Raw genomic sequence first — 23030 nt, forward strand, 5'->3', positions numbered from 1 at the left:
GGAAGGGCGGGGGGGAGGGGATGGGGTGAGACCGTGCTTTGCGCATGCGTACAAGGGCTAGCGACGACGGCGGCGGGGGAGTCTCGGGGATGACAGTGTCTTTGCCCGTTGGGGTAACGGTCGTCGTTACCGGCCGGGTCTAAGGCGCCGCACTATCCACCACGGCCGGAGTAGCCCCGACCCAACGGAGCTAGAGCGGCGCGAGAATAAGGGTGAGGGCGGCCAGGCGCGAGGGAGGGGCCTGCAGCGGGCCTCGTCGTGCGCGCTGGGCGGCGGCGGCGGCCTGGCGGGGTGAGCTCGTTTAAGCCGCCGCTAGGCAGGCGGCGGCGGCCGTGGCAGTCGCGCTTGGAGGAGTCGTCAGTGCTGTGCCGGAAAGATGGCCGGGCTGTGAGGGGGCGGCGCTTGCGCTGGTGACCCCGAGTGTGCGGCTGAGGAGCGAGGGGCGCCGCCGCTGCCTGCCGGGCCTGTTCCCCGCCCCCTCCCGCCGCCGGGCCCCGCGCGCACTTCCTCCCGGGCCTCCCTTTCGGGCGGGGGCCTCCCGCCCGCCGCGCCAGGCGCAGCGTGGGCCCCGCGTCCAGCATGGCGAGAACGGCGGCGGCGCGCTCCCGCCGCAGCAGCAACCTCCGCCGCCGCGGCTGCTGGCACTAGACCCGGGAAGCCGACGCCTGCGCCGTAGCCCTCGTCGTCCCGCTGCCTCCGCGCCGGCGCTGCGATGGAGTAAGGGCCCCCGCCGTCCGAAGAGAAGCGTTCCGCGCCTGGACCCCACCGGGCTCGCTCCTGTGCGCGCCAGCTCCACCCGGAGGTGCCTCCGCGGCCGGACATGCTGCTCGAGCGCAGGCCACCCGCCGAGCCGCGGGGCTAGACCGAGCACTGATCCCGCCCGGAGCACCCAGCCGCGGCCGCCTTGGACGAACTCGATCGCTGATTTCTCTGTCTCTCTTCGGTCTGCAAGTCTCAGGGACGGAGGAGGGGCGCCAAGGCCCCATGTGTGGGAGGATTGCTTCAGCTTCACAAACTTGCACGGATTTTGGTTGCTGCTTTGGCCAGTGGTTCTGCTCAGATTTCTTCCGAATTGTTGCAAATTCGCCATTGTTCCCTGGCTGCTTACAAACTTGGATCCGGAATTTCTTTTCAACCGGGAGCCATTGGTGTCGAAGTGTCTGCAATGAACCCGGTGAATGCTACTGCTCTCTACATTTCCGCGAGCCGCCTAGTGCTCAACTACGACCCCGGAGACCCCAAGGCGTTTACAGAGATTAACAGGCTCTTGCCTTACTTCCGACAGTCCCTCTCGTGCTGTGTTTGCGGTGAGACGCTTCTTTATTGTTCCCCTTTCCCTGCTTGTTTTCTAAAGTCCCTTTGGCAGTAGTAACGTGAACGGTTGGCCGGCCCGGTAGTTCGTTTTAAGTGGTGGTACTGTGCAGTAGTAGTACCCGGTCGTTAGTTTTGAAACTCGCCCAGGGACTTTTACTCGGCGTTTCAGAAGGCCGAGAGCCTTTTTCAGCCACCTTTTGTACAGCGGCTTTAACGTTCAAAACGGTTTTATTTCGTCTTGACCCATCTTTCTGTTTTTTTAAAATATATTTTAAGAAATTCTCCGACGGTTTCACACGTATAGCGGTGATGTCTTAAAATGGGGTTGAAATGCCAGCAGCACGCTTTTTCTTTTTGTAAGCCTCTGCTGCAGGAACTGTTGGAATACCATTGTTATTGAATGTGGTCAAGCATTGTTAAGACTTTGCAGTGCACTCCCTAAATTAGTGTTTTGCAGAGGGTGGATGGTATGATCCTGATGCACCTCCAGCCAGAGACCTCAGTGTCTCAGGTTCTACAACAGATGGTTTGAAGGTTACCAGTGGCCTAATGGAGCTGATGGTTCTTTAGCTGGTGAGAGTTTTACAGATTAGGTTTTTTTTCTGTAGTTTTAATGTCAGGTGGCCTGGCAGAGTCGCATTATTTATTTACTTGCTTATTTAATGCAGGTTCCTACTATGTAGCTTAGGCCGACTTCGAACTAGTGGTCTTCCTGTGTCTGTCTCTTGAATGCCGGTATTTCAGGCATGCACAGCCATGCCTGGTTTCGCAGGATTATTTTTAGATTTTTTTTCAAAGGGTATTATTAGCCCCTGTCGGTTACAATACTTAACGAGAGATGAGTGAAAGTATTGTCTAATTGGAAAGTGTTTAAAGGATGATCACTCGTGTTAACTGGGCACATATAGTAATATTTGACACTCAGACCAGAACGATTATCCTCTTGTCTCTCTTGGGATGGTGTAAATCTTCCACCTATTTAATATAAATGAAAGAGCAACAAGGAAGGTACTAATGATGTCCCTCACTTACTGTGCTTATTGGAGGTTTTGTTAACCCACACGTTCCGTTCAGTCAGAATTTAGACATTGAGGCACTTTAAGTGGAGAAGAGTAATTTTTCTGTAGTAATGGCTGAACCATAGCAGTGGTATTCAGGATTCACTCATCATGTTTTGTTGCGCTCTGAGCAGGGAACTGAGGGTGCCGAAAGGGTGGAGATTGGGTTTTTCCTGGTTAGGCACTTAATTTCATAAGCGTTTAAGCAACCAAGTGAACAGGCACAGTACTTTTATAGGGAAGCAGTCACTTAGAGCGGATGACTTACCCGCCTTAGGCTCAGTGTCTTGGTGTGTAAAGTGAAGGCTTAAGGCTAGGTGCTGTGTTAGTTTGCTTTCAGTTTAGATAAAACTAAAGTGGACAGAGAATTTGCTTGGCTTAATGGTACTCTCTCTTGAAGTCTCACTTTTAATTTTTGGTGGTGCTGGTCATCAAAGTCAGGGCCTATTGAAGAGCTCTTTGTCTCTGAGTTATAGAGCGTCCAAGATTGAGGCTGTGGTGTGTACTCTACTTTGTTTTTGAGGAGCATCAGTAGGTTTGTGGGAGTGGTAAAGTGGGGAAAGACAGTAAGGTATGGCCACATTGTTCTGTAGACAGCTATACTTACTAAAGGCATTGTTACGTGATCCTCTTTACCTGTTGGCCAGGTCTTAACTCTGCTAGAAAATAGTGATTTTTGGATTGTGCTTAGGTGCTTGGAACTTCAAAACCTTTTTATTTTTTGTATTGCTTAGTGGGGAGCCCAGGGCTTTCAGCATGCTAGCTAAGAATCTTGCTGCCAAACTACATTCCTTTATTTTTCTGAGACATGTTTCACTACATATAATAAGCTGGCCTCAAACTGGAGAAGCTCCTGTCTCAGCCCTCTGAGTACAAGAATTCTTGGTGTGTACCATCAAGCCAGGTGGGATTTTAAATTATTCAGAGGTGGTTTAAATAAACATGGCCTTTTAATAATTTAAACATGGATTAAAAAAAGATATTAAATATAAAGCTACATTAAAAATTATTTTTATGTGTTTCACTGTTTTTTCTGTGTGTGTGTGTGTGTGTGTGTGTGTGTGTGTGTGCATGCGTGCGTGCTCTGTGCCTGGGAATGGAATTACTGTTATGAGCTGCCATGTAGGTGCTGGGAGTCAAACTCCGGTCCTCTGGAAGAACAGTTTGTGCTCTTAACTGCTGAACCATCTCACTGGTCCTGAAGTTACACATAAAAAGTCTAGCTGTGGTCTATTTAATTCTCAGGCTTGGCAACAAAATCGATTTTATGATTGTTTAACTTAGTGATTATTCTTTTTGGTTCTTTCCCTACTTTCCTTTCATATTATGGAAAAGATTTGTGGGTTCTACTTACAGTTGGGTAACTTTAATGGCATTTTGATAATAGAGATGTTGGTGTAAGTTTTTCCCTCCATGCTCCACAAGCCCATGATTATCAAGAGAAAGAGAAATTGTTTTTGTTCAGCTCTAACACTACTTATTTTTGTACCAGATCCAATTCTATACTCTTTTTTTTTAGCTTAAAAATAAGCTCACTAGTAATATTCATGTGCAGTTTTATTTCATGAAAATAATATGTGAAAATTAAGTTTAATTCCATTTTGGTGCTTTAAGGAGGATGTCGTATTTTGTGGTCAAATTTTCCACAGTCAAATAGATGTTTTACTTTTTTAAGCATGTTATTTGTATTTTCCTTCCTTACATTTCTTCTCCACATTCTGGGGCTTGAACACGGGACCTTGTACATATCATATAGATTTGTAGTGGACTAGCTGCCCTTGAACTAGTGACTTTCTTTCTCAGCCTTGTGAATACCTGGCACTGCAGTCCTGCACCAGTAGGGCCTGGCTTCCCCAAAGTTTCTTTTGCCTTAAGATAATGCTCATTTTCTGTAAAGGTCCCAAAATTCATTTGCTCTCTTCTGTGGATGTTTCTTGCTCACTCTAGCAAAACGTTCTTTGTCTTCTGAACCTCCACAATCCTTCGTTCTAGTTTTTGTGCTATTTTATACCTTCTTTCAACTCACTTTAATAGTTATCTTAGTTTTGTGGTGTATATAAGTCTTTAGGGGAAAATATTTGTTTATTGTACATTTTTGTGCTGCTAATTTAGCCCAATGAGGTGAGGGGGGGAAGGAAGGAAGGGAAGGGAAAACCCTATGTTTGGCAGGTAGATTCATGCTTTGTCTTTTCTACTTGTCTTAGGGCACCAAGACCATGGTAACTCTTATAAAGGGAAGCATTTAGTTGGGCCTGGCTTACTGGTTCAGAGGTTTAGCACATTAATGTCATGGCAGGAAGCATTGTGGTCTGGCAAACAGACATGGTGCTGGAGAAAGAGGGGGGGGGTTCTTCTATATTTGGATCAGCAGGTATCAAGAAGATAGACAAACACACAGGTGTGTACACACACACACACACACACACACACACACACACACATGGCCTGGCTTGAACTCAAGTCTTTATCCTTTCAAAATATTCTACTCCCTATGAACCTATGGGGTCCATTTCTTTTCAAACCATTGTACTTCTGAACTGTGGTATACAAGTTGCTTTAAAATTTGCTTTAGTTTCTTTTCTTTTTCCTTAAATTTATTTATGCGTGGGCTTATTTTTTTTTGATTTGTTTTTTTTTTTGTTTTATGTGTGTGTGCATGAGTGTGTATATGTGTCCCAGGTCAGAAGAGGGCATTAGATCCTATGGAACTGGAGTGCATGCTGGGAACTTAATCCAAGTTCCTTGTAAAAGTAGCAGGTGCTTGTTTGTTAGAGACAGGGTTTCTCTGTGTATGTAGCCCTAGCTGTCCTGGAACTGGATTTATAGACCAGGCTGCCTTGCCTCTCTGTTTTCCAAGTGTTGGAATTTAAGGTGGTACCACTACTGCCTGCTAGCAGCAGGTGCTTTTAACTGGATAGCTACCTCTTCAGCTCCTATGATGGGCTTTTCTTTTTAATTTGAGAGAGGGTCTCCTTAGCCCTGGCTGGTCTGGAATTTCTGTGTGGACAAGGCTGACCACTCACACCAATTTGCCTGCCTCTACCCCCAGAGTGTTGGGAGTGTTGGGATTAAATTCAGTGTGCCACAGTGTTCAGCTGTAGTGTCTTAAAAAAATCAAAAACCATTTTTAATTTTATGTGTGCTAATGTTTTGGCTGCACTCATGAGTGTCTGTATACCTAATATGTGCTCTTGGGGTCCAGAAGGTGTTGCCAGATGTCTTGCAATTGAAGTTAACCTTAACAGATGGTTATGAGCTGCCATGTGAATGTTACCTGCTTATTTTTTTTCTCTAGCCCTGTCATGAAACCTTACAAATTTACAGGAGCAAATCTACTCAGAGTTATGGACTGGCACATACTAAGTGCTTGTTATCCCACTTAAAAAGGTTGTTTTGTTTTTTGAGATTTTATTTATTTTTTGTATGTGTGTGTTGCTAGTATGTATGTGTGCATGCAGTGTCTGTTGAGGCCAGAAAAGGGTGTTGGATCTTTTGGAACTGGAGTTACAGACAGTTGAGAGCTGCTGTTGGTAATTGAACCTGGTTCCTTTGCAAGAGTTGCCAGTGCTTTTAACTGAGCAATCTCTCCAGCCCCAGGACGCTCTGTAATCCCACAGGAAAAAGCTTGCAATAGTTAGGTCACTTGTTAGTGTGGAACATCACTGGCTTACAGATTTGTTTTTTTGAAGTGTTAATTAACAACGTCACTGTTTCTTTTTCAGTTACTTTGTGTATATTTAAAGATTCTGATATTTCTAATGAATGAGATAGCAGTGCTGCAGAGAATTGCTCTTATTTACAGATCACAGGGAGTGGCTAGAACAGTAACTGAGTTCTGTTAAGGGTCAGTTCTAAGGTCTTTCTTTTAGTGTTAGCTTGTCATCAGGTAGTTGGGTTTCTTTTGTTGGTCTGAGAATGGATACACTTGCTGTATGGATTTTTAAGGTTTTTGTAAACTTGTCAGTCTTCAAGTGGTATACATTTGATAAACAGTCAGATTAGACTATTAGAACTTGAAGTTATTGTCGGTGATATTTGTAGTCCTATAAAATAATTTGTACTTTGGAATACAAATACTGTCTTGGTACTTTCTAGTGAGTCTAGAAACAAAGTAGTTTGGGCTTGCCTATTAGATATTATAATTCTTCATAAATAGGCAAAGCCTGGATTGGAGATTAATATTTTCCACTGACATAGTATGGACGTAGTGACCAGTATTGCTTGTTTGTTGTTTTGTATGTTAAGGACTTCAAAATGTACTGACTTTAAAAATTGTTTATTAGTGGGCTTGAGAGATGGCTCAGCAGTTAAGGGCACTGGTTGCTCTTCCAAAGGCCTTGAGTTCAGTTCCCAGTTATTACATGGTGACTCGGCAATAATCTATATTTAAAAAAAGGGGGGGTATCTGATGTCTTTTCTGTCACACAGGTATACATGCAAATAGAACTCTCATGCATAAATAAATACATCTTTAAAAATTTTTTATTAGTGTGAGTGCAAGATGTACGTATGTGCATGATGTATGTGCATGGAGTTTGGAGGACAGTTTTCTGGAGTTGGGTCTCTTCGCCTTTATGTGAGTTTGGGGGATTGAATTTTAAGTTGCCAACCTTGTATGCAAATGTTAGTAACTGTTGAGCCATCTCCATATCCCTGAATACTTGCTATCTCTTAGTCTTATTACATGATACATGATGTTCCTACCCCCATTACTTGGTGCTGTGAGGTGGGTGGCTCCTTGATGGGTGGAGTCTTATTTGGTTTTGTCACCACTGTACCTCTGTATCTGGCTGCTATCAAAAAGTATTTGTTGAATGGCTAAGTGCTTGCATCACTGAAAAGAAACCTTTTTAGCATCATTAACATAGGAAGGATGTGCTTTGAGAATGGAAAATTCCTGTGAAAAGTAAACATGTTTATTAGTTTTATGAAGGATGACTTTGATTTTGCTTAATTTTCCATTGTTGGTGAAAGCGGTGGTGGACTCACACTGGATTTATGGAGGAGTGGTGACAGTAATCTGTCTGTTTCAGGTCTGGAGTTCTGATTTTCTTTGGGCAAGTGCAAACGAATTTGAAAATACCAGGGGACTCCTGAGACATATGTGTTGAACATAAAATCATGATTGACTTATTTTATACTTTTTTTCTTTTTAGAGAGAAGCTAAATTAAAAGCCATCTGAGTAATTAGTTGTATATGTATTTTTTGTTTTTAAGTTTTAGCTCACATAGTCTTTTTTAAAAAGATTTTTGTTAAATGCATGAGTATACTGTTGCTGTCTTCAGACACACCAGAAGAGGGCATTAGATCTCATCACAGATGGTTGTGAGCCACCATGTGGTTTCTGGGAACTGAACTCAGGACCTCTGGAAGAGCAGTCAGTCTGCCTAACCATTGAGCCATCTCTCCAGCCCCCAATATTATTTTAATGCTTTATATTTATTTAAATTATTTTTCTTAAATATGAGTTTTTTTTTTTTTTAAAATAATTAGTGTGTTATTCTCTTTTAGTCTGGTGGCATGTGACTTTAATCCCAGTTCATGGGAGGTGGAAACAGGACTCAGCAATGGAGAATAGCCTAGGCTACATAGCCTCAGTGCAGTCTGTAGAGTCTGGTAGAAGGCATGTGTACCTCTGGGTTTGTTTCTCTAGCATCACAAAAAGGAAATAAATCAATAAATATATACACACATGCATGCACACACACAAGCACACATTCAGCAAGGCTGGCTCACTGGGCATTAAGCCCAGGGGGCCTTGTCTACCTCTTCAGCCCTGAGCTTATAGGTGAGCCCAGCTTTTTATTTGGGTTCTGAAGAATAAACTCAGGTCATCATGTTTGTATAGCAAGCACTTCACTGACTTTACTGACTGACCCATCTCCTCAGTTCTACTTTGCTTTTTATAAAACAATTAAACATTTATTTTGTATATGTGTTTATGTGCACACACTTACGGTTGGTTCTCTTCACCATGTGGGCCCTAGGGAATCAAACTCAGGTAGGTCTTCAGTCTTGGCAGCAAAGTGTCTTTACCTGCTTACTAAGCAATCTTACCAGCTCTGTGTGGGTACACTTGACTTAATATAAATGGATCATATTATTTATCTTTTTTTGTGTGTCTGGCATATTTTACTTGGCATAATGTTCTTAGGTTCCTCCAAGTTTTATCATGTGACATAATTTCCATTATAAGGCTGAGGATTAATTCTGTTGTATTCATGTATTTTGGTTTTCCATTCTTCCATAGATGGGCATTTGGGTTGCTTCTGCCTCTTGGCTATTTCAGTGTTATTGTGAATAAGGGTGTATAAATACCTCAAAAACTTTATCTCTCCTATTTGTAGTTGTACTTTGCACAAGTTCAATCACAGACTAATAATATCAAAGGAAAATTCTGAAAAAACACTAATTTGTAAACATTAAGTTTGTCTTTGTTCTGTCCTGCTCTTTCTCCTACTCTGGATAAATGTTTTGTATACTTTGTATATGCATTATGTATATGCTTTATGTATATCCTTTGTGTATGCTATTCACCTTATAGTACTTAGTGGTTTGATTATTAAACTCACTATGCAAGATCATGGTGCTTATGTTCAGATAACCCTTATTTTATTCAATAAATGATTAGAGGAGTGACTAGCAATTTAGATTTTTCTAAGCATTAGAAAGATTTCCTTTAAGTGAAAAGGTGGAAGCTTTCAACTTGAAGTTAAAAAAAAAAGAGGGTTCTTTAATTTTTTTTAAAGTTGTTTACTCATTTTTGAGACAAGTCTCATTATGTACCCCTCCCTGGCTGGCATGGAAATTGCTATGTATAGAGACCAGGCTGGTCTAGATTTTACAGAGCTGACCCTTACTTTGTGAGAGTATAAGTCACTGTATTCTATCAAGCTGGGATTTAAACACCAGGACTTTATGCTTACTAAGCATACATTCTCCCACTGAATATAGAATGTTTACACATACACACAGAGGGAGAGAGAGGATGTTTAAATAAGCACATTCATAAACTTTCTATTATGATATTTCACAGTCATTGGTATGTATGTATAGAAAAAAAAATCAGGTTCAGTGTACTTACTGTTTTTCTGGCATTTACTAAGGATCTTGGAACATAGTCTCCAAGAATAAGGGAGAACTGAGTTAGACCCTAATGTGAGGTTGGTTTCTCTTCTCCCACATCCCTTCCCAGGCAGGGCAGTGTTGTATTGCTTTGGTTGTCCCAAATGCTGGGAGTAAAATGTGCATCACCACCGCCCACATGTAGCCTGTTTCTAAGATATATTTTTATTTCTCTCTCTCTGTCTCTGTGTTATGTGTGCACACTATACATGGGTAGGTACCTGAGGGGGCCGGAAAAGGGAGTCAGATCCCTTAGAGCTGGAGTTACAGGTTGTGTGCCACATGAAGTGGGTGCTGGGAACAGACCAGGAAGAGCAGGAAGAACTCTTAACTGCTGAGCATTCTCTTAGTTCATCTGCCTCCCTGCGTCTGCCCTTGCAAAGAATTTTTTATCTAGGAAATTTGCTGAATACTTCCTTTGAAGTAAAATATGCCTGGTGTAGAAATTTGGGATTCTGGCCATATATAACAACAGATCTAGGATTAGAAGAGACCAGATGGATGATTCCATCTGATGCATTTCTGAGTCTTCTTCATAGTCAGTTGTTGGTATGGGCTGTCTCTGTGTTTTCTTCTTGGTATCACTGAGTTTCAATAGCTATATATTTAGGGAAATACCAGGTTTTTTGTTTTTTTTTTTTTTTTTTTTTTCTTGGTGAGTAACCTTTGGTTAAATTTGCCCTTTGACTGTTGGCAGGAAGAGTTTCATCTTCTCTGAGATAGGAGGCATAGTGAGGAGTTTTGTGTCCAAAGTACCGCTGTCAAGTGTGGCTGCATGAGACGCTCTGCTCTAGTGGCCTGGACAAAGCATCTGATATTTTTGTTTCATTGTAAAATGAAGTTTATTAGAACTAAAATTTGAAACCCAGTTTGGTTTTTCATGTGTGTAATTTCGCCTCTTTTAGGAGGCTTAGGCAGGAGAGTTCACGTTTGAGACCACCTTGGCTACATATGAGATATTATGAAAAGAGATAGAACCCAGAACTATGCTCAGGGTTGGTGATGTGGGCCTCTAGAGCCAACTGCTGCTTGGAAAGCTGACAGAGAGCTCACTTGAGCTCAGAAGGTTAGGACTAGCCTAGGCAATAAAGTGATAACTCAGTTTTTAAAGACAAAGCAGAAACTTGTTTATGAATTTGGCATTCTTACTGGTTAAAGTAATGCTTTTTTGGTCACTATTTCAACATGTGTAGTTTCTATAAAATCAGCATTGTATGGGCCTTCTGGAAAGCGTTTAGGCAATGCAATGGTAGCATTTTCTCATGTTCAAGGAGCATTAAATGAGTCTAACGGTCCTCCCTTCTTGACTGTGGAAATGTGTCCACCTTGTTTGTCCTTAGTCACACACAGCCTTTGTTACCACATCCCCCCTTTACCTTACTAGACTGACCTTATAAGTAGTTGGGTTTGTAATCCAGAAGAATGAAGAGTGTGCTTTTGACACTGGGTCCATAACATTTCTAATGTTGGAACCTGAATTATTTTGTGAAACTTTGTTACTTAGGTAAGAAAAAGAATTGCTTATCAGTCTGTTGGCCAGAGAACACTTTTTTTTTCTAGTCATTTAAAACATCTTCATGAATGTTGGCTAATAGTGTTCAGCTCTCTCTGCCTTTACTGATTTCCTTTGGCTTCCCCAGTTACTGAGCATTGAAATCTGTTACTAGTGCTTTCTGATTGTCTTCAGAGTGTTAACTGACTTGTCTCAGGTTTTTTGGAGCTCTATTAGTAGGTATTTTAAGCACGTTTGAACATTGGAACAATCTTTCATTGGATTGTTGCTCAAGATCGGTTTTTCTGCTCATTGTGTCATGTTTTTATGTTTGTTTTTGTATGTGTGTGTGTGGGAATTTGATTAGATGCTAGGTACTGTGGGACCTTCTTGGTTAAAAAAATCTATTTAATCTATATCTATCTATCTATCTATCTATCTGTCTATCTATCTATCTATCTATCTATCTAGATATATCTCATCTTACTTCTGTCTGTATCTTGAAGTGTATTCTCCTAGTGTGTAGTTTCTAGAAATGTTTTGGGTCTTACATGGAGATATTTGATCCATTTTGAATTGTTTTTTGTGCAGGTAGGCTACAGATTAATTCTGCCTACAGCTTAATTCTGCTTACCTAGTTTCCCTGGTCCATTTGTTGAAGAAATGTTTTTTTCTAGTGTAAAAATTAGGCACCTTGGTAAAAAAAAGTCTCAGATGCCCAGCTTCTGAGGGCTCTGCTCTATTGCACTGCCTTTGTATCTACCGTGTGAATTTTGTGCTGTACTGTGTTACTACTGCTCTGTGGTATAATTGGAAATCAGGTACTGTGATTCCTCCAGTGTTCCTCTGACTGATCGAGGTCTTTTGCATTTCTCCATGACTTTCACAGTTTTAAAAATAGTTGTGTGAAGAATGTCATTGGGATTTTGATGAGAACGATAATGAATTTCTACATGCTTTTGGTAATAATGCCTTTAAAATGCCTTGAAGGGGTGTGTGCTGCTTGGTGTGCATTTATTTATACTGGAAAAGGATAAAGATAATGATTACAGTGTAATATTTGAAGTGGTTACAGTTATGAAGCCTGTAGTAATAAAAACAAAATGGTAACTAGTGAAAACTTAATTCCAAATATCAAAGCATTTTTAAGTTTTTATTTTTGTTTATGAAGCTGTTTATGAATTTATAAACAAAATTAGTTGGTGGGTGGTGGTTGAACACCTTTAATTCCAGAATATGGGAGTCAGAGGTGGGTGTGAGTTCTAAAACTAGTGTAATCTACAAAGCAAGTTCTAGGACAGCCAAGGCTACACAGAGAAAACTCTGTCTTCCCTCCCCCTTTTGTTCTTTATTGGTTGAAATGAGTTATTTAGCCCAAACTTGCCCTTAATGCCTGATCCCTCCTGTGTTATGGGACTGTGTGAGCCAATGCTTGGCTCTTATTTTTTGTCCTTTTTCCTTTTAAGACCTATGGGGATGGTATCTCTCATGATGATGTAGGCCAACTCAGAGGCAAGTGGGCTTTCTGCTGTATTGTTCTTAACCTTAATCTCTTGAGTCATGTCTCTTTGGATCTGGATGTTTGCTGTTTTTCAGTTAGGCTAGTTGGCCAGCTCCAGTGACTTTTCTGTCCTTTAGTGTCCTTAGTGCTTGTGTGGCAAGCTCTGTTCTCACTGAGTCATCTCCCCAATCCCTCAAACGTTAAGATGTGTTTTAAAATCTTAAATGAATTGAATATACATTTTTACCTGCGCGTGTGTGCATTGCTTGTGTGCCTGGTGTCCGTGAGACCAAGAGAGGGTATCAAGCCCTGGACTGTTGTAAACTGTTTTTATGGGTACTGGGAACCAAATCCAGGTCCTAGGCAAGTGCTTTAAGCTGTTGAGTCTTCTACACTAGCCCCTCTTTATCACTCTGTGAATTTTTAAAAGCAAAATTTAGGGAAAAAAACAAGATATTCTTAGAGGAAAGTAAAAATTTGTATGTTTTGTTACTGAAATTTATGTTATGGTCTTGCATTTGCACATACTAGCTTTTTTTTTTCTCTCAAGAAATGTTTAATCACATCTTCTATTTCATTGATGACTTGGCCAGAAAGATGTCCAGGAATTCTTGTTACTGTGAAGGTTTTTATGCAAAGAACAAAACAAGGCTATGTCATTAATGGTTTCTAAACTTGTTTGCTTATTAGAATTTGGGAGACCTTTTCTAAAAATATACATTCTGTGCCACATGTGCAGAGTATTGCAGTGCCTGCATGCCACGTGACAGCAGTGCAGTGCTGGGATGCTGTTGTGTGAGGTTAACAGCTGCACCTTTAGAATGGTCCATGCGCCTGTACGTTGAAGTAGTGCTGTGTTAACTAAATTTTCCATAAGTATAATGATTTGGTTTTAAAGGTAGATGCTAATGTAGTTAAGAGAGGGCAGTAAAGCCAGAGTGGTTGCACACCTTTAATCTCAGAGTTCAAGGTCAGCCTGGTCCTCTTAGCCAGGTCCAGGTCAGCCAGGGCAGTATCACAGTGAGACACTGTCATAAGACACACAAAAACAGGAGTGTGGGAAGGCAAACCTCTTGATGCAATGGAACAACAGTTTGTAAAGTACAGATCAAAATTGATTGATCATTCAGGTGTGTGTGCATCATCAGTTTAATTGTGTATAATGGACTAGCATATATGGTCTTATTGCCAGTAGTTAAATGAAAAGGTATTACTTTGCTAAAATATGAAAATGGTGGAATAGTACAGAAATGCTCTTAACTATAAGTACTATAAAAGTCCCATTTGTTACTAAGAGAAAAGATATCTGAGTCTTTTATTTTTTGTTAGAATATTAAATGAAGCATAACTTGTTTTTGAATCTGTTGAGGGGTTGAATGCAGAGATTCGCTTGCCTCTGCCTTCAGAGTGCTGGGAGTAAAACTCCACCATATCACCAGGCTGAAAAAAAAAAAATCTTTAAAAGAAGGAAGATCTCATTATTGTTTGGAAACTACTTCTTTAATTTGGACAATACTTTTGGTTCTGTAATTCAGTTAGAAAAAAAAAGATCAGAAAACACTTTTCTTTGTCTTTTAAAGATGATTTTATTTTATGTACACTGGTGTTTGGCCTGCATGTATATCTTTGTGATGGTGTTGTATGCTCTGGAACTGGAATTTTAGACAATTGTGAGCTTTATGTGGGTATTAGGAGTTGATTCCAGGTCCTCTGTAAGAGCAACCAGTATTTTTAATTGTTGAGTCATCTCTCCAACCCCAGACAGCACTTTTTAAAAGAGTGGCAGGTTCTAGCACAAGCGTGGCACATAACTGTGCATGGAAACTATTTACATAAGTGATAGTGATAAAGATATTTGTTTGTTTTCCAAATAGGATCTAAGTATAAGGTTGATCTTGCCTTCTCCAGTGCAGGCGATGTGTGCAATCAGGAGACATGCCTAACATTCCTGAACACACTGCCTAAGCAGTTGATATCTAGATTGGTTATAAAAATTTATTATTATAATTCTATTGAATACTTTTGACTCATTGTTGATGGAGAACATGGTCTTGCTATGTAGTCCAGGCTGGCCTCAAACTCCTGATCTTGTTTCAGCCTCTCAGGTGTTGGGATTACAAATTCATTCCACTAGACCTGGCTGTTAGTTTGAGGCCCATGGGTTTCTGTCGCCCAGCCAGTCCTGGAATTCATGGTGTAATAAAAGTCTGCCCTCAAACACACAACACTTTTTTTTTTTTTTTTAAGTATAACTTCTGTTTTATTTTCCCAAGGCATTTTTCTTCCCATCCTTATGAAACCACTTTTTTACATGGGTTTTGGTGGAGGTTGTGGTACAGTGCCAGCAGGTCTGAATCACGGTGGGGGTGTCGGGTCTGTCTGGGCCTCACATTGGTTCCTGACGACCTTGCTGTGGATGGCACAGCTCACACAGTAATCCAGCTTGACGTAGAGCTTGGGAAGCATGTGAGCATTGAAGACCCTTGCTTCAGATGTGTCTCTGATGCAGTGGCTTCTACTGTGTTCAGAATGACAAACTTCTTAATGGCCTTATCCTTGGGCACGCACTGGGCGCTGTTCATGTAGCAAATTGGTTGCACATGACGGGGCCCTTTTTGGCACAACTCTTTCTGTCTCAGCCTCCCTGGTGCTGATTATAAGCATGAGCCAGAATGCTTGGCTTCTTCTAATCTTTAATACATGACTTTATATTACTAGACTAAGAATATAATATATTAGATGCCAGCTTTATTGCCAACTATTATACAAAGTTTAAAAAAAAAAATCTGTCTTTCAAGTAAGGCCTAGTGAGCAGTGGGGCTGTCACTGCACTAATAGGGAACACCGAGAGTAAAGGAGGGGGGAAGGCTGTCTGTGGAGGCCATATTTGAGTTGAAGGGAAAACATTGAAGGAAGAGCACAAAGTAAACAGTGCATATTTTCTGAGGGTTAGTGTGGGTATGGATGGGATTATAGAGTGTTAGTATTTGGGGGTAGGAGAATGGGGTTGAGTTTTGAAGGCAGTTGGAAAGCTTTCAAAGGATGATAAGCCTGTAGTTAGGATTATATTTTAGAACAATAACTCATTGGCAGAATAGCAGATGAACTAATTGGATTGGGTGATGTTGAGGCAGGGACATAAGTGGGAAAACATTTAGTCTCCAGAGGAATAATATTGAACTATTAATGCAATAGTCAAATGGATAGAACTTGGAGGGTGGATGGTGGGTTTTAGAGCTTTGGGAAGAGGCCCTGATAGGATGTGGAGTGGAGATGAGTAACTTGGATGGCTTTATTCTTTTCCAGTATAAATGCACACCAAGCAGCACTCCCTCCCCAAGACATTTTAAAGGCATTATTACCAAAAGCATGTAGAAATTCATTATTGTTCTTATCAAAATCCCAATGACATTCTTCACACAACTATTTTTAAAACTGTGAAAGTCATGGAAAAATGCAAAAGGCCTCAGCCAGTCAGAGGAACACTGGAGGAATCACAGTACCTGATTTCCAGTTATACCACAGAGCAGCTCAGAACTGTTACTGATGTAGGTTGGCCATGGATACATCTGTGTGCATTCTTTGTTGTTTGGGTCTTGAATTTATAGGCTGTACATTCCAGGGAAGCTGTGGACAAGAACCCTAGGTTTTCCTGAAACTCTTGCTTCTGTCCTGCAAGTGCTGAGATTACTCTGTGTGTGTGTGTGTGTGTGTGTGTGTGTGTGTGTGTGTGTGAGAGAGAGAGAGAGAGAGAGAGAGAGAGAGAGAGAGAGAGAGACCGACACCGACATGTATATAAGTATTTTTAAATATTTTTCCTCCTAAATATTTAAAGTATCTCCTTGGTGCTGTTTTAAGCAGAAGTGTTGGGAAATATAAATTACTGAGAGTTCATTGGTTCATTGACTCATAAGAGTTTTTGTGTATAGCTTTCTTGGAATTATATATATATATAGATTCTAGATACAGATATGGGAGTATCTAACATCTTGGACAGTTTTACATCTTTTTCAATCTGAATACTTAGGTACCCTCTACTCTGTTCAGTGCCCCCCACTCCACACTTACAGACCTCAAGTATGACTTTGAATAGAAAAAAGTGTATGTTTTCTGTAGGTTAAAGAAGTTATTTTTAGTTTGCAGGAGATGTTTGTTGTAAACTGAGAGGTTTTGGGTTGTATGTTGTTGCATTCCTTCTTGGTTAGTGATTGTTGTGTATCTTGTCTTAATGGTTTTGGTGATTATTTTCTTGTATATTACCATGAGGCTTAATAATTTTTTTGTCTTGAGATTTTTGGTGTTACTTATTTTAAAAATTAAAATGAAGATGTTAGGGAGATGGCTGAGTGGGTAAAGTGCTTCATATGCCAAGTGTGAATGGAGGTGCCTGTCCAACCCTGCACTGGCAGGGTGGAGGCAGGCTGATGACCCAGTGGAGAGGGACAGGAAGGTCCCTCTGGCTTCCACCTGTGTATGCATGGACAATCAGACATGTATAACAACAAAAGCCAGGTTCAGTTTGTTTTAGAGTTTTCTTAGGATTTTCAGTTTATATTTTATAATGTTACTTGGGTTGTGTGTCTTTAGATTTTTAATTTCTATGTCAGTTTCAGTTGTCTGGGAAGTTTGTCCATGTTGATTTATCTGTTGACACAAAGTTTTCTTCAGGTCATTATTTCAGCTCTTTAGATTTCTGTAGCATGCTAGTGAGATATTTCTGATATCTTTTATTTTTGGTTTTGTTGGTTATTTTTTTCCTTTTTGGCAAATTTAAATATATCTTTGAAGCAGGGTCTTGCTTTATAACAGAGGTTAACTTTGAGCTACAGATTGATCTCTCTTTTCTGGTGTTCATTTGCTTTATCCTGTGTACATTCTGGCTGTTCTACAGTGAAAGGAGAAAGGGCTTGGAACGAACTCCATTTTCTGACACAGACTTCATTGAGATACTATGTTGTCCAGGCTGGTTGTAAACTTCTAGGCTTAATCCATCCTTCTGCTTTAGTTTCCTAAGGAGCTAAGACACAAGTATGTATCACCATGCCTGGTTCAATATAGACTCTTCCCTCTAAACACAGGTCTTTTAAATGTTGATTTGTTTCTATTTTTGCTAAGTAAATTCTTTCTAGTTTCTCTTACCTTTTTGACTTACTTAGGTATATGTTTAATTTTAAGATATTTGGACATTTTCTTGATTTCTCTTTTTAATTTTTATTGTGGAGACTTTTGGTGTGTGTGTGTGTGTGTGTGTGTGTGGTTTTAGAAGATGAGTGGAACTGTTTTGGGTCAACTGAACTATTTGAACTGGGAGCTAAGAAACAGTTGCTTCTTTGAGGGGAGTAAGGAATGCTGAGGACTGAATCTACCTCTTCATTGTTCTTATTTATAGGTCATTTATAATTTGATAGCTGTCTCTCAAGATGGGAGGCCATTTTTACCATGTGTGTTTGGTGTGGTGTGTACACACATGTGTGCAAATTGTGTGTGCAGAGGCTATAGGAGAGGACATCGGATGTCCTGTTCTATTTCCATGCTTCATTCTATTGAATGTGGTCTCACTAAACCTGGAGCTGGGAGCCAATGAGCTCCAATGGTCCTTCCCTACTATTCCACCCTTGCTGCCAAAGTTAAACAAGTGTGCCATTACAGCCAGCTTTTTGATGTGGTTTCTGAGGAGAATGCAGCTCTTTATACTTGTGCTGTCCATGTTAGCCAGTGCTCTTACCAGCTGAGCCAACTACCCAGCCCCACTTTCAGTTTCATAATCTGCTGTACTGAGGAAACCTATAGTTTATAATGTGACAGTTCTTTTGAGTTCTGCTGTCGCGTATTCTACTTCTCTTCATTGTAATAAGTTTAAACGGAACAGCTCACCTCTGTGTTTTAGAGGGAAGTTGTTAAGTTGAAAAAGAGTCTATTGAGTCAGGCATGGCGGTACACAAGTCTCTCCCAACAACCCAACCTTGTTCTTTTGAGTCAGGGTCTCTATATAAGTCCTTGACAACTCTGGAATTCACTGTAGAACATGCTGTCCTTGAATTTACAGAGATTCACCTCCTGCCTCTTGAGTGTTGGGATTAAAGATGCGCACCACTATGTCTGGCTCATATTTCCCCTCATTTTATTTTGTTTTTATTTTTTATTTCTTGTGGAAGATTTTGAATTGAATAAAACGCCTTTTCTTCTAACGAATGAGCCCTTACTTCATTGTAGTTTACATTTTGATCTTGTGGCTCATATATATAATTACTGGTTGAAATTACATCTGTACCAATTCTGTTCAATAAGTTGTCTATTCTTCTGTTGTATTAGTTTGGGGCCTCAGGACTTTTAAGCCTATACTTCACCACCACACTTTACCTCCCGGTAACTTTTGGAGAGAAGACCATAAGAAGGTTGGTGCTTAACATTTTTGTGGGCAAGTCCAAAATCCAGGAAGACTGTGATTTGAGATAATGGAATGGAGACTATGTTACAGAAATGAAGTAAGATGTTGACTATTTCTCCAGTTATCTCTATATATCCTCCCCTCCAGTCTAGTGAGTTTAACCAATTTCAGTTTAAGAGATTAATAATATCTGAACTCCATTATATGAAACTGTATTTTAGTTTTGCTAAAATCTGTGCTTTCCTCCTCCTCCCCTTAGGGCATTTGCTTCAAGATCCTATTGCACCCACCAACTCCACCTGCCAACACTATGTCTGCAAAACTTGTAAAGGCAAGAAAATGATGATGAAACCTTCATGTAGCTGGTGCAAAGACTATGAGCAGTTTGAGGAAAACAAGCAGTTAAGCATCCTAGTGAATTGCTACAAGAAACTGTGTGAATACATAACCCAGACGACACTGGCCCGGGACATAATAGAAGCAGTTGACTGTTCTTCTGATATTTTGGCTTTGCTTAATGACGGATCATTGTTTTGTGAGGAGACAGAGAAACCTTCAGATTCATCCTTCACTCTGTGTTTGACACATTCCCCTTTACCTTCAACTTCAGAACCCACAGCTGATCCTCAAGCTAGTTTATCTCCAATGTCTGAGAGCACCCTCAGCATTGCCATTGGCAGTTCTGTTATCAATGGTTTGCCTACTTACAATGGGCTTTCAATAGATAGATTTGGTATAAATATCCCTTCGCCTGAACATCCAAATACAATTGACGTGTGTAATACTGTTGATATAAAAACTGAGGATCTGTCTGACAGCCTGCCACCTGTCTGTGACACGGTAGCCACTGACTTATGCTCCACAGGTATTGATATCTGTAGTTTCAGTGAAGATATAAAACCTGGTGACTCCCTCTTGCTGAGTGTTGAGGAAGTACTCCGCAGCTTAGAAACTGTTTCAAATACAGAAGTTTGCTGTCCTAATTTGCAGCCAAACTTGGAAGCCACTGTATCCAATGGACCTTTTTTGCAGCTTTCTTCCCAGTCTCTTAGCCATAATGTTTTCATGTCTACCAGCCCTGCACTTCATGGGTTATCATGTACTGCAGCAACTCCGAAGGTAGCAAAGTTGAATCGAAAACGATCCAGATCTGAAAGTGACAGTGAGAAAGTTCAGCCACTTCCAATTTCTACCATTATCCGAGGCCCAACACTGGGGGCATCTGCTCCTGTGACTGTGAAGCGGGAAAGCAAAATCTCTCTTCAACCTATAGCAACTGTTCCCAATGGAGGCACGACACCCAAGATCAGCAAGACTGTACTTTTATCTACTAAAAGCATGAAAAAGAGTCATGAACATGGATCCAAGAAATCCCACTCTAAATCCAAGCCAGGTATTCTTAAAAAAGACAAAGCAGTAAAGGAAAAGATACCTAGTCATCATTTTATGCCAGGAAGCCCAACCAAGACTGTGTACAAAAAGCCCCAGGAAAAGAAAGGATGCAAATGTGGGCGTGCTACTCAAAATCCAAGTGTTCTTACATGCCGAGGCCAGCGCTGCCCTTGCTACTCTAACCGGAAAGCCTGCTTAGATTGTATATGTCGTGGCTGCCAAAACTCCTATATGGCCAATGGGGAGAAGAAGCTGGAGGCATTTGCGGTGCCAGAAAAGGCCTTGGAGCAGACCAGGCTCACTTTGGGCATTAATGTGACTAGCATTGCTGTGCGTAATGCAAGTACCAGCACCAGTGTAATTAATGTCACAGGGTCTCCTGTAACGACATTTTTAGCTGCCAGTACACATGATGATAAAAGTTTGGATGAAGCTATAGATATGAGATTCGACTGTTAAATCAGTGGGTCTTTAAACCTACCCCTTGGTAGGAAATAGCTACAGTTTTACGGCAGCTATGGTTCTGTTGGTTTAACTTGCCGGAGCTCCTGCATATAGATCACTTGTATCAAGTGTTTTCATTGCTAAGTTATATGTGTTAGTGTCGGGGAAATAGTTTGCAGATAATGGAGGAGTAACCCTACAACTGTATGTTCTTAGTTCTTACAGAACCTCATAGTTTGAGAACAAATGCTGATGCAACTGATTTATACAGAATGAACTTTGGCAAGGAAATAACAATAACCTCATTGTTTATGGTCATGCTTTGTGCATAATCAAAGTTGATGATTAAATGTAAGGAAGTGGTATCTAGTCAGTCCATAAAGATTGTGTTTTTTTTTTTTTTTTTTTTGGGTGGAAAAGTAGCCATTAGTTTATCAGGAGACTTTGTGTTGCTTTCAGATGCTGCATTGATATTTCTCCTGTTGAAAAGCTGATGTGTCCAGCTCAACCTTTGTGCTGACATAATACCATTTCTGATCATGAAAATTGGCTACTGGTGTGTATGTAGCAGTTCTTAAATCAGCAGTATTATGAAAGAAAATTTCCCCCTCATTAGAATGTTTAAGAAATCTTTTAAAAAAGTGAACAAATAAATTCTGTCAGACCACAAATGTTAAGCTGTTCATGCTTTAAGTATTTATGAGTTCAACCTTCTTTCTAGTTATCTGATTTACTAATATAAGAAAAATCCTAAGTCCTTTCACTTTGAGCAATGTTCTATTTGATAAATAAAGTGAAGAGCTGTTTTATTCTGAATATAATTGAATTTATATAGTTCATGACAGAATTTTTAAAAAATATAAAAAGAATTTAAAAATTGGGTTTTATTTAAAAGAATTTTTGGAATAATGCCCCAAATGTGCCCAGATTTATGCATTTTACTTATTGCCATTGACAACTTCTTTGATTTTTATTTATTTCCTATTTGCCACAGGCTTTACCATGAATATGCTCCTCTTTATTTAATTTTTTTGGGTGCTGTTCAAGATGAAGGCTTCTTTATCAAGGCCTTAATAAAAAATTGCCTTTAACGAAGCCTGTGCATTTAGGTAGGTCTAAAGCTCGGAGGATTTTCTTTAGAATGCTCTTTTGCATGTGAAGCACAAACTGTTTCAGTTTTGATGTACTTCTTCCTATTAATTTTATGGGGAAGATAAACATTCTGTTGACGGGAAGTCTAGTCAGTTGCTTGAAAGAGCACAGCCCAGGTTAAACAAGGACTGACTAGGTGTAGAGAGAACCTTGTGATTTCAGAGTTGCTGCTTTGGCAGTGCTTATTTTAAGAAAAATACTGCTAGGGAAGTTCCAATTTCTACTGCATTCACCATCTAGTGAGATCTGATGTGTTGGAGTTGTTTTGATTTGGCACACAGCATGTTCAATGATGGTTACTCGCCTCATAAAGCTATGGAGAAGAATCCTTTGGACACAGAGCAGATGACACCTCCTGTTTTGTAGTGTATCCTGGTGTCATTTTCTGTGGATGTGGTCAGGTAGTTGTTTTGTTGTTGTCATTGGGCTTTTTAAAAAAAACAAACAAACAAAAAAAAAAAAACAAAAAAAATACCAAAAAAACTTTTTGGTCTCTTTTGGTGGGGCGGGGGTGGGCTGAAGCCATAGGAAGAAAAATGTGATGTATGTGTCCAGTATGTACGATTTTGTTTTTGTTTTGCAAGAAGAGTTGAACTATTTTTGATAACAAGAGTAAATGGTGGAAAATGCTTCTTAGTTGTCTTGTCTTTATTTGCTTACTAAGTTTTGGACTTTTATTTAAATCCTTAAGTGATAGCAGTGTCTTATGAAACATGTATTTACCTGAATTTGTAACAGTTTTTGTGTTGAACCATATTCCTTGCTATATAATCATGTAAATCTGTTTATTATTCACTAATGATCACTGCAGAAATGACTAGAAATGAGATTGTACACATGGATAATTAGGCTATATTTTGCAACTCTCCCAAACTTTCCTAATATTTTAAAATTCATGGAGTACCTCATTGCTTCCCAAATTTGATCACTTTGTTTCTTGATGCATGAAGGTCGGCAATATAGACAAAGTGGAAATCAGTATGTGAGGACCTTGACTGTTCTGTAATATTGCCAATGATGAATTCAGGTTGTTTTTAGCACAAGTTTCTCTTTTTTATGCCGGTATTCTCACTGCCACATTTTTGGAAACCTGTATCACACCTTAAATCTATCAATAAATGATAGTTTTTTAATTCTATGTTGTAGAATACTGAGGAGTTTGG

The 23030-nt window shown here is 40.3% G+C and overlaps 1 protein-coding gene across 1 annotated transcript; it reads left to right on the forward strand.

Annotated features, from left to right (window-relative positions):
* Positions 1-1165: 1165 nt before the first annotated feature.
* Positions 1166-22497, forward strand: MSL2 (MSL complex subunit 2; the record flags this gene model as incomplete). Its single annotated transcript, XM_080934444.1, has 2 exons — positions 1166-1307; positions 19139-22497. 2 exons carry the CDS (start codon positions 1166-1168, stop codon positions 20728-20730), a joined length of 1734 nt encoding a protein of 577 aa, XP_080790570.1. The 3' UTR covers positions 20731-22497.
* Positions 22498-23030: the final 533 nt, after the last annotated feature.

This window comes from Micromys minutus, assembly GCF_963924665.1.
Source record: "Micromys minutus genome assembly, chromosome: 21".
Lineage (NCBI taxonomy): Eukaryota > Metazoa > Chordata > Mammalia > Rodentia > Muridae > Micromys > Micromys minutus.